Here is a 17,883-nt window from a genome sequence, read left to right on the forward strand (position 1 = left end):
GTGTCCATAATAAAAAAACAATCTAAGCCAACATAGCATTGGTTTGTCCACGACACGCTGTTCATGGAAAACGAACTTATTGTCGTGAGGGCCCGTTGTGCCACATTAATGTAATTTGGTTTTACCTTGTTGGAAAACATCAAACGATTTTTATATAATTATTTTTAAAGATATTATTTTTTAAGAAAAATAAATTAATTTTATATATTATATCGATATATAAAATTTTGTTCTCTGATACAATTATTAACTTACCTACTTGATATAAAATTTAATAAGATTATTTATAAATTTTGTTCTCTGATACAATTATTAACTTACCTACTTGATATAAAATTTAATAAGATTATCATAAATAATAATATTCTTGTTCTCGTCAGATATGTTATGCCGATACGTATAAAACTGATTATCTACATCTTTATCTTAGAGTGAAAAAAAAATCTTCATTTACATAACGATAGTAAAAATTTTGTATCTCCATCTTAGAGTTATATTTTGTTTTTGTTATTTCAAATATTAATTAAATAATTTTTTACTTCAATATCAAATATAAGAAAACAATTATAATTATATAAATATTAAATTTGGTTATCATTGAAATAAGGTCAAATAAATATAAAAATTAAAGTTTGTATTATAAATAAATTACAAAACTAAGTAAAAGAAATTAATAATTTTTTTTAAATTATCTAATAAATTATAAATATTTCAGTAATTTAGAACTTGGATTGGTATAAAGATGAAAATAAATATAGAATCTATATATACATTTACTCATCTCATCTAAATATTCAATTTAATAAATTAAAAAATTTACTCGTACTTATGGTGAATACGAAAATACCCCATCAAAATAAGAAAGTTAAAACAATAGCAGCCGAGATGCATTAATTCATCTATCATCCTTGCCTCTCTTACACTAAAATCTCTACTTCTTTCTATAGATGCATAACCAATAATGATATTTATTGTAAAATATTCTCTTAAACGTAAATAATAAATGTTTAAATAATTTCGGGCACAATTTCTATTTTAAAATATGCGGAATTAATTTCTGATGTCAATAAATAAGACGAAGTCAAATAAATGCTGTTAGCTTGTGAAGAATATTTTTTTTTATATTTATAGTTTTACTGTAAAATATTTGTAAACATTTAACCAAAAACTGTCGTGCCTATAAAATTATTGATTTTTAGAATAACAATTTCAAAAGTAATATTTGTTAATAAAGTTTGTGTAAGTACTAGACTGACACGGTAAAAAAATTAGAGAATTAGAGTAAAAGAATAATGACCTTTTATATAGCAAAGGTTATCGTTTTTCAAATTTTGGCTTTTTGTTGGTGTTCTTCGAAAACGAGACAAGCTTAGTTCGATACGTTTTTGAACATTAAATAGCGTGGGTGTAGATGAACATAGTACTCTCGTACCTTAAAAGTCAATGCATCATTAATGGCAACTGATCAAACACTAGCCCAAGCATCAATCTCTCACGCAAACTAAGGTTTTCTAAATCCCCTCAGAACTCGATTTTCGAGAGCAAAATTTGCAACAACCATGGCCATCACCCCTCACTTTCTTGTTATACCATATCCAGTTCTAGGCCATGTGAATCCCCTCATCCACTTGTCTCAGATTCTGGCCAAACATGGCTGCAGCATCACTTTTCTGAACACAGAATTCAGCCACGAACGGTTGAACGCCACTGGTGCTGGCCTCGACAACCTCAAGGGATCAGGGATAAAGTTTGTGACACTCCCAGATGGATTAGGCCCTGAAGATGATCGAAGCGACCAGAAGAAAGTTGTTCGTTCCATCAAAACCAACATGCCCTCCATGCTTCCCAAGCTCATACAAGATGTCAATGCTTTAGATGCAAACAACAAGATCACTTGTATGGTTGTGACATTGAGCATGACTTGGGCCTTGAAAGTTGCCCACACTCTGGGAATCAAAGGGACTCTTCTATGGCCTGCATCAGCAACTTCTCTCGTCTTGTGTGATTGCATCCCGAGCCTGATTCATGATGGGGTTATAGATTCATACGGTAAGAGTAGTAACGTTTATGGTACTTGTATCATGTCAATTTTTGAGAGATTATTAATTTTTGTTTTTTGGCATTGAAGGAATCCCTGGGAGAAGACAGAAAATTGAACTCTCCCCAAACATGCCTTTGATGGACACAGAAAACTTTCCGTGGCGTGGGCATGACAAGTTGCACTTTGATCATCTTGTGCAAGAGATGCAGACCATGAAGTTAGGAGAATGGTGGCTTTGCAACACAACATATAACCTTGAGCCTGCGGTGTTTTCCATGTCACCGAGGCTGCTTCCAATTGGGCCATTGATGGCAAGTGACAGCAACAAAAGTTCATTCTGGGAAGAAGACACATCCTGTTTGGAGTGGTTAGAACAGCAACAACCTCAATCTGTTGTTTATGTTTCCTTTGGTAGCATGGCTGTAATGGACCCCAAGCAATTTAATGAATTAGCCCTTGGGATTGATCTCCTTGAGAAGCCTTTTATTTGGGTTGTACGTCCAAATGACAAGAAGGTAAACTTTAATGCATACCCTCGTGATTTTCATGGAAAGAGAGGTAGAACTGTGGGTTGGGCACCACAGAAGAAGATATTAAACCACCCTGCATTGGCTTGCTTCATCAGTCACTGTGGCTGGAATTCTACTGTAGAAGGTGTATGTGGTGGCACACCCTTCTTGTGCTGGCCATTTGCCAAGGACCAACTTGTTAACAAGTCATACATCTGTGATGTGTGGAAGGTTGGGGTAGGATTGGACAAGGATGAAAATGGATTGATATCAAAAGAAGAGATAAAGAACAAGGTGGAGCAATTACTTGGGGATCAGAACATGAAAGCAAGATGCTTGAGAATGAAGGAATTGACCATGAATAACATATCCAAAGGTGGCCAGTCTTCAAAAAATCTAGAAAAGTTTATCAAGTGGGCACAGTAATTAATAGTACTGTTATTTTATTTTACTTTCATATTTGAATGTTGGAAATCTATTTCGTAGACATATTTATGTACTAGACAACTTAATCTATGAAAATTGAAAATGTTAGGAGCTGTCGTATACATCCCTTTTGTATTATGAAGTTCGTTCAATGAATCCTTGTGTCCCCTTCATTATTCATTATTACTAACCTATCGGCTTGTGTTACGTAATTATTGTGGCTTTCAATAATTTCTTTTGGTTTCATTCAGCTAACACCGGTCATAACAGAGTATGATGCCCAAAGGCTTGTTTTTGCACTTCTTCATTTTTCTGAAAACTGTGTATATTTAACTGTTCACATGAATGCGTATGCAATTACGATATGAGTTAATAATACTTTTGACTTTTGTCACTAGCGGCAGGGACGTTGCCAGTCAAACTTTACAAGTATCTTACAACACACATTATTACAACATAACATTGTGATGACCCTCATACAAACTTATGGTCAACCACGGACACTTTTCTGATTAATATTTTGTTTTTATTCTGTCACTGGTCGAACAATTTTTTATATACTGTGAATAATTTTTCTCAATATGCACTTCAAGGAGGAACCGAAGACAACGGTGAGAGTATCATAGAGGAAGAAGTTCTGGACGAAGCTGAGAAGTGAGAGAGAGTGAAGTTGAAACATGAGGAGGGATCCAGAACTGGTGATTTAGGATATGGTTATGAGCTCTAGATGAATCTTAGGATAAGTGAAAATGGTGCATCATGGACCACACTTATGAAGGTGGTCCCTGTTATTGGCATTGGTCTATTATAGTACGTTACGTTGAAGGAAAAAAAGAGTTTAATTTATTTGATAAACATAGAAAACAAAAATCAGACAATTCAAAACTAATGGATTTTTATTAGAATTTTTTATTTCTTTCCAACTGAATCTTTTACTTATTTATATTTTTTTTATCACTTTATTTCTTTCTTACCAAATGGATTTTAAATAACACTTCTTGACACTACTTTTAAGATTATAATATAATAAACTAGAACTAAATATGAAAACATTCTTTCTCTCACCACGGTTTAAAATATGTACGGTCTTGTTTTTTTATTTAAAACTAGAACCAATAATTTCTAGTAACAATACTAAACAATTATATCAGAATTAATTACTGTATTTTTTTTTTTTGTTCTGATAACCCAAATTTAAAAGCATTTGGAATCTGACTTGCCAGTACTTAATTCAACGATGTCAATTCATGAAAACTTTGAAAGCCAAGTTGGAGAAAGACTTTGTTCCACAGAGAAAAGTCTCATGAAAAACTGTCACACCCTCTGATAAAATCCATCTCAAACTCTTGGATATTTCATCTTTCCATCAAAGCAATTTTGAAGCAAATGGGTGTCCCTCACTTTCTTGTTCTACCATATCCGGTTCAAGGCCACGTGAACCCCCTTATGCAGTTCTCTGAAGCTGTAATCAAACACGGCTGCAAAATCACTTTCGTGAACACTGAGTTCATCCACAAACAAGCTAATAACTCTGGTGAGGCGTTGGACAACCTTAAAGAACAAGGGATGAGGTTTGTGACAATCCCAGATGGGTTGGATCCAGAAGATGACAGAAGTGACCATCAGAAAGTTCTTGTATCTATCAAAACCAACATGCCTGCTTTGCTTCCAAAGCTCGTACAAGATATCAATGCTTTGGATTCTGACAACAACATCACCTGCGTAGTTGCTACAATGAACATGGGTTGGGCCTTGCAAGTTGCCCACAAATTGGGAATTAAAGCTGCTTTTCTTTGGACTGCATCTGCAGTTTCCTTGGCAGCATGCTATTGCATTCCTAGGCTCATTGAAGATGGAATTATCGACTCAGAAGGTAAGAATATAATATTTTCTGATTCTTTTTACATTCATTTTGTATATGCGCACATGAGTATTTTTTTCTCTTGATTAGTTCTTCCTACTGCACGTCTTGAACCATAATAGTTCAACCAAATAAGCTTTGTCAGTAAAGATTTCTTCTTTCTGATTTTAATTTTGAACAATATAGCAGTGTCATGTCAAATAAATTATTAGGTTTTTGTTTGATTATATTGTCCAGGTTTACAGACTAGGAGCTTGATATATATATATATATATATATATATATATATATATATATATATATATATATTATATATATATATATATATATATATATATATATATATATATTCAGTCTGACATGAAATTAGATGTCATCACTTGTAGTTGAAATTAATGATATAGTCAAAATACTACATGTTATTTTGGGGAGAACTATGGAAGAATTAGTCATTAATAAATTATCAACAACTCATAAAATATTTTAACACTATTTCCGATTCAAAATATTAAAATAATCAATTTGTGCGTGTGTTTTTCGATATATGTACTTAAATTTGTTATTGGACTCAAAGTCTGACTTCATTCTAACATATATGAATAGAAAAACACCTCGATTTTGAATTGTAAAAGTTTAGCAACTTGCAATTCTAAAAACTTTAGTCTATTTAGTTTGGGTTAGATTAGATTGATAAATTACCTGTAAACATGATTTGGTTCAAAACTGGGGTCTGAAAAATCCCAAAGACGGGGATGCAAATATTTTCATTAAAAGAAACTAAAATGCAAGTTCTGATCTTTTTGATTTGGAAAGCGAAAACGCATAAAGAGAACATTTGAGAAACTCGTGGCATTGCAAATGCAGGAGTTCAAATCAAAAAACAAGAAATTCAGCTTTCCCCAAATATGCCTGTGATGGATTCTGCAGACCTCCCATGGGGTGGCGTTGCTAAGATATTCTTCTCTCACATAGTTAAAGAGATGAAAAACTTGGAGTTTGGAGAATGGTGGCTTTGCAACACCACTTCTGATCTTGAGCCTGGCGCAGTTACCATATCACCAAGGTTCCTCCCAATCGGGCCATTGATGGAAAGTGACACCAACAAAAGCTCATTCTGGGAAGAAGACACAACTTGCTTAACCTGGTTGGATCAGCAGCAACCTCAATCTGTTGTATACGTTTCCTTTGGTAGTTTAGCAACGTTGGAACCAAACCAATTCAAAGAACTAGCTCTAGGCCTTGATCTCCTGAAAAGGCCTTTTCTTTGGGTTGTTCGTCCGAGCAGTGATAAGAACAAGGTAAACAACGCATACCCTGATGAATTCCATGGAGGTAAAGGTAAAATTGTGAAATGGGCACCTCAGAAAAAGATATTGAACCACCCTGCCATAGCTTGCTTCATCAGTCACTGTGGTTGGAATTCCACTTTGGAGAGTTTGTGCAGTGGCATACCTTTCTTGTGTTGGCCATTTTTCAGTGACCAATTTTTTAACAGGTCGTATATTTGTGATGTGTGGAAGGTTGGTCTGAGATTAGAGAAGGATGAAAATGGAGTAATAGTGAAGGGAGAGATAAGGAAGAAGGTGGACCAAGTTCTTGAGGATGGAGACATAAAAGCAAGATCACTGAAACTGAAGGAATTGTTGGTGGTGGATAACTCAGTTAAGGGTGGTCAATCATCAAAGAATCTAGAAAAGTTTATTAACTGGGCCAAGTAATGGCACCTTCAGCAGCAACACTTTGGTTAAAAGTTTTCTTTGTCTGTTTTCTCTTTATTTAGAGGCTTAAATACATTTTTTTTTGTCTTTATTTTAGTAGTGTTTGTTGTGAATGATACTCATTTTGACAGAATGTTTAAAATGGTCCTCATTTTTTCAATTCGTGTTTTATTTGGTTTTTTTCTGTAATGTCGTTTAAATCATTAACGAAGGATTGTACAGGTGACACGATTTGTATCAGGGTGTGTTATGTGTACTGTACATACAAATTGTCCACCTGTATAATGTTCTGTTAATGATTTAAACGGCGTTACAGAAAATGACCAAATAAAACATGAATTGCGAAAATGAGGATCATTTTAAATATTCTGTAAAAATGATGATCATTTTAAACATTCTGTCAAAATGAGGACCATTTTAAACATTCTGTCAAAATGAGGATCATCCGCAACAAACACTACGAAAATGAGGACGAGAAAGATATTTAAGCCTTATTTATATTTGAAAGGAAACTTGTGTAGTATGTGTGCAACTATTTCACTTTGTAGTAATTTGTTCTAAAATAAAATATAACGTTACAACTTGAAATCTTGATAAATTGACCACAAAATAGGTTGATTTTATTCGATTCGAGTTTAACAACGTATATGACACCTGAGTTTGGAAATGTATTAGGAAAAACATATTCACTCTCACTCAATCAATATCAAAGAAATACGGTATACACAAAATAACATCACAAATAAAAATTGCGAATGTATATGATCCTACATTTCTCATCTAAATTATTAGAGTGGCGACTTCTTAAAGTTTTTTTTTCTTCACATAATGTCTTTAAACAACAAGAGTTCATATTACTTTTTTGCATAAATAAGACTAAATAAAGTTTAATTATTGTATATCTTCTTCACTTATAAGACTAAAAAAACTCATCATACGTACCTCTTAGAATACCGCACTTTAAAACTAATGTTAAGAATCTGAAATGATTTTTCAATAATATGTTTCCACTCTTAAAACTCACCAAATTTGATTATCCAAATAGTCTTTTTTTTTTTACTTCAGATTATTGGAGTTTGGTATAGCCACATATTCTTTTGTCAGATTCCACATCCTCTGTTAGGCCCAAAAATACTCACAATTTTTTTTTCCTTTTTAAGTCACTCGTATTGTATTTATATTAACCAATAACTAAAAATAAAATAACTCTATTGTGAGTAAGAAAACATATCTAATTAATATTTATACCTTTTTAAATTAAAATATCTTTCTATCCTCTAAAGTTAGTTTTTTTTTTCTCCAACTAAAAATTTACATTATTTTAATCTTTCAATTTTGCAAAATATTATTTTTACTTTTAGGATTAGATGTTGCTAAAGATGTTAATGATATATGATAAATAATACTTTACTTTTATGGATTTTGGAAAATTTATTAAAGACTTAAATATTGTTTTAATTTTCCAAATTTGAGGCATTGTTTCTTGAACCTATCCAATTAAAAGTTTTCACTTTTTAGTTCTTTGATTTTGCATTGCGGTCAGATAGACATCGGAGTGATGTTCCCTTCACTCTTAACTTCCAAAATATCTATGTCATCAATACGGTCTAATTTCATAAACTAAAAATAACATTTTGCAACATTGAAAAAGTAAAAGAGTACTAATGTAAATTTAAACCAAAACGTGTTTTAAGACATTCTTGTCACTTGGTTCAATTATTTCTTGAGACACACGTACTTCAAGAAACACGTGATTCAGCTAACATTTCGTGAGACCCACGTATAGCTTCAAAAAAACCCCAACTTCTTAAGCAAGCAGTAAATAACAGTCAAAAATAGAGTACTTGCATAACACATCACTCAAATACCTATTTGATTTTGCTTTTTCCTTCTCTCTTTTCCACTTTATATTATTAACATATCTAAGTGTCCCTTCGGAGTATTTTTCTCACAGATACCAAACAGAAGTTATATATAACTTCCACTTAGCAGCAAAAATCAACTTCACACTCCTTTTACTCAGCAGACATGAGTCCTCCACATTTTCTTGTTATACCTTATCCAATTCTAGGGCACATGAATCCACTGCTGCAATTCTCTCAGGTTTTGGCCAAACATGGCTGCAAAATAACCTTTTTGATCACTGAGTGTTAGGAATCCAAGTGTGAGTCTAAGTCCCACATTGACCAGAATTGAGAAAGTAGAGCACCATATAAGGATCAAGGCCCATAAACCCATTGCCTTAAGGTTTTGGGTTGAGAGTGGTGTCAATATCTTATGTGGTTAGGCTCAAGTCTCATTGGTGTTTGTTCTCCCTAGTGAAACCCCCTCTGTAAAAACCTAACAAGTGGTATCAGAGCTCTTGGTTGGGCTATATTTACTTGCTTGAATGATGGGCTATATTTACTTGCTTGAATGATGGAGGCAAATGCAAAGATGGTTGCTTTGAATGGTACAAATTATCATTTGTGGAAGGGCAAGATGAAAGATTTATTATTTGTCAAGAAATTGCATCTTCCGGTCTTTGCTACACAGAAGCCAGATTCTATGTCTGAAGAAGAATGGGACTTTGAGCACCAACAGGTATGTGGTTTTATTCGGCAATATGTTGAAGATAATGTTTATAATCATATTGCTAATGAGACACATGCCAGAGCTTTGTGGGAGAAGATTGAGTCTTTGTATGCTTCTAAGTCGGGCAATAATAAATTGTATTTGTTAAATTGCTTGATGAATTTGAGGTACAGGGAGAATTCTTCTATTTCTGATCACTTAAATGAGTTTCAAGGGCTCCTAGATCAATTGTCAGGAATGGGCATAAAGTTTGATGACGAAGTTATGGGATTATGGTTGCTTAATACTCTACCAGAGTCTTGGGAGGTATTTCGGGTTTCAATTACGAACTCTGCCTCGAATGGTGTTGTTTCTTTTCAGATGGCAAAGAGCGGTGCTCTTAATGAAGAGATGAGAAGGAAGGCACATGGTTCTTCATCTCAGTCTGAGATGCTTGTTACAGAAGCTAGGGGGAGAAGTCAGAAAAAGGAACATAAAGGTGGTAGAGAGAAGAGTAGGAGCAAGTCCAAGTCAAGATACAAGAATTTAGAGTGCCATTTTTGTCATAAAACTGGACACATTCAGAAATACTGTTTTAAGTGGAAAAAGGAGAACAAAGACAAGAAGGGCAAACAGAGAGAGAATGATCATGATGATGATGATCGTGTCACTACTGCTACAGATGGTGATCTTGTTCTTCTTCGTGACTTTGAGTCCGTTAATCTTGTATCTGATGAGAGCATGTGGATTATTGATAGTGGTGCTACACTGCATGTTACACCTAGGAAGGAGTTCTTCACATCTTACACTTCTGGTGATTTTGGAGTGTTGAAGATGGGTAATGATGGTGAGTCTAAAGTGATTGGTGTTGGTGATGTTTGCCTGCAAACCAACATGGGAGTGCAGTTGTTGCTTAAAGGAGTCAAACATGCTCCGGATGTCCGTTTTAATTTAATCTCTGTGCAGTTGCTTGATGATTGTGGTTATGACAATCACTTTGGTTCTAGTAAATGGAAGCTCACTAAAGGTAACTTGGTTATGGCTAGAGGGGAGAAACAATCTAAATTGTACTGGACTAAAGCTTTGGTTGCTAAAGACAGTGTGAATGCTATGTATATGGAGGCATCTTTGTGGCACCGGAGGCTTGGTCATATAAGTGAGAAAGGGCTTAACTGCTTAGCTAAAAAGGATGTGCTTATGGGATTGAGAAATGCAGAATTGGAGAAATGTTCTCATTGCATGGCTGGTAAACAAACCAGAGTATCTTTTAAGAAGCATCCACCCTCAAGGAAGTCAGAATTACTTGAATTGGTGCATTCTGACGTTTGTGGCCCATTAAAGGTAAAGTCATTTAGTGGTGCAGTTTACTTTGTTACTTTTATTGATGATTGTTCCAGGAAGCTATGGGTCTATGCTCTTCAGCGGAAAGGTCAAGTACTTGAAAAGTTCAAGGAATTTCATGCTATGGTTGAGAGGCAATCAGGCAAGAAGCTGAAATGCATCCGTAGTGATAATGGTGGTGAGTACCGTGGACCTTTTGATGTTTATTGCAGGCAGCATGGTATCAGACACGAGAAGACTCCTCCTAAAACTCCTCAGTTGAATGGTCTAGCGGAGAGGATGAACAGGACCTTGGTTGAAAGGGTTACATGTATGCTTTCAGAAGCAAAGTTGCCTAAGCACTTTTGGGGAGAGGCATTGCTTGCAGCTGTGCATGTTATTAATCTCAGTCCCGCAGTTGCTTTGAATACTGAGGTGCCAGACAAAATTTGGTTTGGTAAGAATGTTAGCTATGATCATTTGCGTGTCTTTGGTTGCAGGGCATTTGTTCATGTTCCTAAGGATGAAAGATCCAAGTTAGATAAAAAGACAAGGCAATGTATCTTTATTGGCTATGGTGAGGATGAATTTGGCTACAGGTTTTATGATCCTGTTGAGAAGAAGCTTGTTAGAAGTCGTGATGTACAATTCATGGAAGACCAGACCATTGAAGACATTGATAAGGTGGAGAAGACCACACCCGAGAAAGATAGTAATCTCACTGATGGTAATCCGATGAGGTTGCCCGCTCACAATTTGGAGAATGTTGAAACGGAAGCTCAAGACAATGAGCAACATGGTGATGTTGATGATCAACAGTTTGGAAGTGGAGTAGAGGTTCCAATTGATGATGCTCAAGAGGAACATGATGATGATGACGATCTTGGTGATATACCTGAATCACCTCAAGTCCAACTCAGGAGGTCTAATAGACAAAAACAACCTTCTACAAGGTATTCCTGTGATGAGTACATAACCTTGACTGACGGTGGAGAACCTGAGTGTTTTGAAGAGGCTTTGGATAGTGAAGAGAAGAAACAGTGGCTGGATGCAATGCAAGATGAGATGAAATCTTTGCATGATAATCACACTTACGACTTGGTGAAATTGCCTAAGGGCAAAAGGGCATTGGAAACTAGGTGGATTTTCAGGGTGAAACAAGATTCAAATTCTACACTTCCAAGGTACAAGGCCAGATTAGTGGTGAAAGGTTTCAGACAGAAAAAGGGTGTTGATTTCAATGAGATTTTCTCACCTGTGGTGAAAATGTCATCCATCAGAACTGTGCTAAGTTTAGCTGCTACTCTTGATTTGGAGGTTGAGCAGATGGATGTGAAGACAGCTTTCCTTCATGGTAATTTGGAGGAAGAGATATACATGAAGCAACCTGATGGTTTTCTTGTTAAAGGCAAGGAAGAATATGTGTGTAGACTAAGGAAGAGTCTATACGGTTTGAAGCAGGCTCCAAGGCAGTGGTATAAGAAGTTTGAGTCTTTTATGTGTGAGCAGGGTTACATGAAGACTACTTCTGATCATTGTGTCTTTGTTAAAAGTTTTTCTAATGATGACTTTATTATCCTGTTATTATATGTTGATGACATGCTTATTGTTGGAAAAGATATTTCCAAAATTGACAGGTTAAAGAAGACACTTGGCGAGTCTTTTGCCATGAAAGACTTGGGAGCTGCTAAAAGGATTCTTGGCATACATATCTCACGTGATAGGAGAGAAAAGAAGATTTATCTATCACAAGAGCAATACATTAGGAAGGTGTTGCAGAGATTCCAGATGGAAAATGCTAAAGCTGTGAGTACTCCTCTTGCTACTCATTTTAAACTGAGTGTTAAACAGAGTCCTTCAAATGAAGTTGAGAAGACCAATATGAGTAGAGTTCCTTATGCATCTGCGGTGGGCAGTTTGATGTATGCGATGGTGTGTACAAGACCAGATATTGCACATGCTGTTGGTACAGTTAGTCGATTTTTGTCAAACCCAGGTAGAGAGCATTGGAATGCTGTGAAATGGATTTTGAGGTATCTTCATGGTACAGTTGATATGAAGCTTTGTTTTGGAGGTGATAAACCTACTTTGATGGGTTACTCAGACTCAGATTTGGCTGGGGATATTGATTCCAGAAAGTCCACTTCGGGCTATTTGATAAAGTTTGCAGGGGGAGCTGTGGCTTGGCAATCAAGACTACAAAGGTGTGTAGCGTTGTCTACTACAGAAGCAGAGTTCATTGCTATTACTGAAGCATGCAAGGAGGTGTTATGGTTGAAGAAATTCTTGCAGGAGCTTGGTTTTAGGCAAGATAACTATTCATTGTTTGTTGATAGCCAAAGTGCTATCCATCTTGATAAGAATCCAACTTTTCATTCTAGATCCAAACATATTGATGTGAGGTATCATTGGATACGTGATGCTTTGGATGCTAAGTTGTTGGAGTTGAAAAAGGTTCATACAGATGATAATGGTGCTGATATGATGACTAAAGCATTGCCAAGAGGAAAGTTTGAAGTTTGTTGTGAGATCGCCGGTTTGGCGGTTATCTCCACATAGTTGTGAGGGGGAGATTTGTTGGGTATTGGGCTCCCTTCCTATGTGGAGAAAAGGCCCAAAATTTGAGAAGCCCATGTCTCACTTAAACCTAGTGGAGAGGAGGCTATAAAATAAAGAGAGAGGCAGAACAATAGAGTCAGAATACACTGAAAGCCCTAACACATAGAGGGAGAGGTAGAGGGAAAATTCTGTTCACGTTTTTCATAGAGCTGTCGCAGTAAATTCGGCGCTGCGGATTCGTTCACCGTTGGATCGGGCTGAAATTTTTACAGCAGGTTCGGAACTCATTGCTCTTCATTCTGACCGGTCGGATCTTTGATACGAGGTCTGAGTTGGGAGATATTAATTTCGCACTGCAGCAGTGATTTGTAGAGGTTTTCCTCTCTTGTTCTTCTCTATTTGAAAGCTTTGTTGCTTTGTTATTTGGTTGGGTGTTGGCACTAATTTGTGCTATTGATTAAGACTCTTTTGTACTCTTGTTGATCATAGTGAAGCTATTTCTTTGGTCTGGACGACTCGTGGTTTTTACCCTTGATTTGAGGGGTTTTCCACGTTAAAAATCTTGGTGCCTTTATTTGTGCTTTTGGTGGTTTATTATTGCTGCTCTTTGATTATTGCTCCTCATAGATTCTTGCAAGTTAGGGGAAATTATATCCGCTGCATTCTCTGGTATATTGTTTGTTATTGTTTTCCCCATCAGAGTGGTATCAGAGCCGATGGTTAATACCGGCTCAGACGAGTGCAGTATGGTCCTAGTATCGAAAGTCTTCCTGACAGTGTGGGTCAGGTAAAGCGTGTCCCGTTAAGAAAGAACGGCGGTACAGAAAAGGACAGAAAAAGAGTACTCGTGGTTGGGCAGCTTCCGCTGGAGGGGGAGTGTACCAATGGGGTTGAAGGGACTCACCCTTGAGGGGGAGAATGTTAGGAATCCAAGTGTGAGTCTAAGTCCCACATTGACCAGAATTGAGAAAGTAGAGCACCATATAAGGATCAAGGCCCATAAACCCATTGCCTTAAGGTTTTGGGTTGAGAGTGGTGTCAATATCTTATGTGGTTAGGCTCAAGTCTCATTGGTGTTTGTTCTCCCTAGTGAAACCCCCTCTGTAAAAACCTAACACTGAGTTCAACCAAAACAGAATGAAGAATGCAATTGAGAACTTGGGAACTCAGATAAACTTTGTGGCACTCCCAGATGGTTTGGATCCAGAAGATGACAGAAGTGACCAGCCAAAGGTTATTCTGTCTCTCAGAAACACATTACCTTCTAAGCTTCACAATCTCATACAAAACATCAATGCTTCGGATGGTGATGACAGCAAGATCACTTGTCTGGTTATTTCCAAGAACATGGGATGGGCCTTGGAATTTGGACACAATCTGGGCATCAAAGGAGCCCTTATGTGGCCTGCATCAGCTACTTCACTCGCCTCTTTTGAGTCCATCCCAACCCTTATTCATGACAGAATTATAGACCCTGAAACTGGTAAGAAAATGAGATTACTTACATCATCATTATTCAAACTCCATCAAGAAATTGGTCAATTCTTGATTTTCTTTGGACCTTAAAATGCAGGACTTCCAACCAGAAAACAGGAAATTCAGCTTTTACCAAATTCTCCAATGATGGACACGGCAAATCTTCCATGGTGTAGCCTTGGCAAGAACTTTTTCCTTCACATGGTGGAAGATACGCAGAGTTTGAAGTTCGGAGAGTGGTGGCTTTGCAACACCACTTGCGAACTTGAGCCAGGAGCACTTAACAGGTGGCCGAGGTTCCTTCCGATTGGCCCATTGATTCAGAGTGACACAACAAAAAGTTCATTTTGGAGAGAAGACACAACCTGCCTAGATTGGTTGGATCAGCACCCACCACAATCTGTTGTTTATGTTTCCTTTGGAAGTTTAGCAATAGTGGAACCAAACCAGTTCAAAGAACTAGCTCTTGGCCTCGAACTTCTTAACAAGCCTTTTCTTTGGGTTGTGCGTCCAAGTACTGACAGTAACAATGAGAATAATGCATACCCAGATGGATTCGTTGGATCTAAGGGTAAAATTGTTGAGTGGGCTCCGCAAAAGAAGATACTGAACCACCCTGCCATAGCTTGCTTCGTTACCCACTGTGGTTGGAATTCTATCATAGAAGGTTTATGTGGTGGCATACCTTTCTTGTGTTGGCCATTTTTCAGTGACCAATTTATTAACAGGTCGTACATTTGTGATGTGTGGAGAGTTGGAGTGGGGTTAGACAAGGATGAAAATGGAGTGATATCAAAGGGGGAGATAAGGAAAAAGGTGGAGCAAGTGGTTGGGAATGAAGACATGAAAGCAAGATCGTTGAAGCTGAAGGAATTGACCCTCGATAACTCAGCTGAAGGTGGTCAATCTTCGAAGAATCTTCAAAAGTTTATCAACTGGGCCAAGGATTAATGGTGCTTTTCGTTATGATAGTTCCCAGGTTGAATTTTCTTTGCGTTTTTAAGTTGAAAAAGACAAAAAGCATTCGAAAGTTATTGTATTCAATGTCGATAACCTTACCGGACACGGATGTTGGAAAGAAACGAGGATGAGAAAGTTGATTTTAACTAAATTTACCCGAAAATAAATAAATTTTGACATTTTTTTTTGAAATGATATTTTTAAGTGATTTTAAAATATAAAAAAATAATCATTTCAAATCATAAGAAAAAATTATGAAAATTTAATTGTTATAATATATTTTTCATCGTCAAAATATCAGTAATTTATAGTAGCAAAGGAAAAAGGCTGGTAATTAAGGAAATCATTCAAAGCTAGTTATTTTATACACAAATTTATTAGGTATAATTAATCGTATAGTATGGTGCTAGTGTGTCAAATAGGTATCTGGTTTTAAAAAAGTGTCAATTACATCTCAACTGTTGAAAATTGCTTCAGTTAGGTCCCTTTCAGACAGAGTTGACTAACGCCGTTAGTCAACGTGCCACATGTCAATATGTGGTTTTTTTGATTTTTTTTTTAAATTTTAATTTTTTTTAAAAATTTTTTTTAAAAAAAATTTTAAATGCCACATGTCAAGTCCCTATGTGTGACATGTGGCATTGTCAGTGCCACGTGATATTTCAGTGTCACTATCAGATGTCATTGTGATGATTTCGATTTAGTTCTCATTTATGTTTTTTTGTTTCAATTTAGTACCTACTTATGTGTATTTGATTCAATTTTGACCTAATAATTTTTAATAATTAAAATATTTTTTAATAAAATTAAAAGTAATTAAGTATAAAAGTTTTAAAAAAATTAAGTATTTGATATTTGTATTAAAATTTAGTGGTAAAAGTCATTTTTAATAAAAAAAAAATTAGTATAACATTCATACCAATAGGAATTTTGATTTAAAATTAGTAAGAGACAATATTGTTCTATTTTGAAAAAAAAAATTAACAAAACATGAGTACTTAATAAAAAAATAATTAATAAAGTAATATGTTAAAAAGTCATTTTTAATAAAAAAAATATTAGTATAACATTTATACAAATAATAAATTTGGTTTGAAATTGAGAGAAACATTATAAATATTAGTACTTAATTTTGTAAAAATATTTATACTTAATTATTTTTAATCTTATAAAAAATGGATTACAAAAATATTTTAATTATTAAAAAAAAAATTGGGACAAAATTGAATCATATACACATACTTAGGTACTAAATTAAATAAAAAGACACTAGGGACTAAATCGAAATCAACACAATGACATCTAATAGTGACACTGACACATGGCATTACAATGCCACGTGACACTGACAATGCCATGTGTCACGCACAGGGACTTGACACATGGCATTTTTAATTTTTTTAAAAAAAAAATTTTAAAAATTAAAATTTAAAAAAAATTAAAATTAAAAAAAAAACAAAAAAAAACATAGATTGACACGTGTCACGTTGACTAACGACGTTAGTCAACTCTGTCTGAAAGGGACCTAATTGAAGCAATTTTCAAAAGTTGGGATACAATTGACACTTTTTTAAAACCGGGTACCTATTTGACACACTAACCCCAAACTGGGCACTATACGATTAATTAAACCAATTTATTAATTTATTATAATGATTAATTTATAAATTTAGATACAAATTTATTATAATAATCGATTTATAAATAATTTTAATTATTAATAATTTTTAATTTATAAATTGGTCATTATAATAATTAATAATTTTTTTAATTTTAAAATTGATTATTAATAAAAAGAATTCTTGTAATGTGAATGGATGTCTAGTTGATAAAAAGGAAAAAAAGAGAAAAAAAAAGTTTTTTTTTGTTAATCTCAATGATACTTTAATAAATAGAGTTTCATCATGACTTTCAACAACGGCTGTATTTATAAGTGCAATCCATTTGGATTAAGATCATTTTATCTTATAAAGAATTTTCAAATGATAATTATTGGTGTAAAAATTAAATGTTTCCTTTGTTTAATAACTCATCTGTTAATAATATTATTAGAAAAAAAATTATCTTATTCTCCTTTATAAAAAAAATCTTATACTGTATACATTTATACTCTACTCCTTGCTAATATTTATCTCAAAAAATTCGAAGTCAATTTATATTATTCTACACATCCTTTTATTAGAATTGCGTCAAAAAATTCAATTATTTTTGCTTTTTGAACAAGTCTATCTGTCTCATCCATGAAGTTTCCATGTTAATTTTTCTACACAGTGTTGTTTGTTAGCATTCTCAGAGCACATCATGACCCGACAACCTTGAAATTGACGAAGACTATAAGCTCTTTACGAATTCAAAAACACCCTCTATTGTCCATCAATCACCCCTCACCCTCGAAACTTTATGTCTTCTCAGTTCTTTGTATTGGCAACATTTTCTGCAAACACAGCCAACACGGTGGGT

The 17,883-nt window shown here is 34.9% G+C and overlaps 3 protein-coding genes across 3 annotated transcripts; all 3 read left to right on the forward strand.

Annotated features, from left to right (window-relative positions):
- The first annotated feature begins 1,350 nt into the window (after positions 1-1,350).
- LOC114183627 (UDP-glycosyltransferase 83A1-like) lies at positions 1,351-3,132 on the forward strand. Its single transcript, XM_028070709.2, has 2 exons — positions 1,351-2,049; positions 2,129-3,132. The coding sequence occupies exons 1-2, from the start codon at positions 1,560-1,562 to the stop codon at positions 2,974-2,976; spliced, it is 1,338 nt and encodes a 445-aa protein (XP_027926510.1). The 5' UTR covers positions 1,351-1,559; the 3' UTR covers positions 2,977-3,132.
- Positions 3,133-4,201: 1,069 nt separating this feature from the next.
- On the forward strand, positions 4,202-7,143 carry LOC114183019 (UDP-glycosyltransferase 83A1-like). Its single transcript, XM_028069850.2, has 2 exons — positions 4,202-4,849; positions 5,702-7,143. The coding sequence occupies exons 1-2, from the start codon at positions 4,363-4,365 to the stop codon at positions 6,553-6,555; spliced, it is 1,341 nt and encodes a 446-aa protein (XP_027925651.1). The 5' UTR covers positions 4,202-4,362; the 3' UTR covers positions 6,556-7,143.
- Positions 7,144-8,392: 1,249 nt separating this feature from the next.
- Positions 8,393-15,526, forward strand: LOC114183718 (UDP-glycosyltransferase 83A1-like). Its single transcript, XM_085673989.1, has 4 exons — positions 8,393-8,702; position 8,816; positions 14,110-14,470; positions 14,561-15,526. The coding sequence occupies exons 1-4, from the start codon at positions 8,584-8,586 to the stop codon at positions 15,412-15,414; spliced, it is 1,335 nt and encodes a 444-aa protein (XP_085530115.1). The 5' UTR covers positions 8,393-8,583; the 3' UTR covers positions 15,415-15,526.
- The last annotated feature ends 2,357 nt before the right edge of the window (positions 15,527-17,883 follow it).

This window comes from Vigna unguiculata, chromosome 5 (genome assembly GCF_037176805.1).
Source record: "Vigna unguiculata cultivar grain cowpea cultivar isolate G323 ecotype 2 chromosome 5, ASM3717680v1, whole genome shotgun sequence".
Classification (NCBI taxonomy): domain Eukaryota; kingdom Viridiplantae; phylum Streptophyta; class Magnoliopsida; order Fabales; family Fabaceae; genus Vigna; species Vigna unguiculata.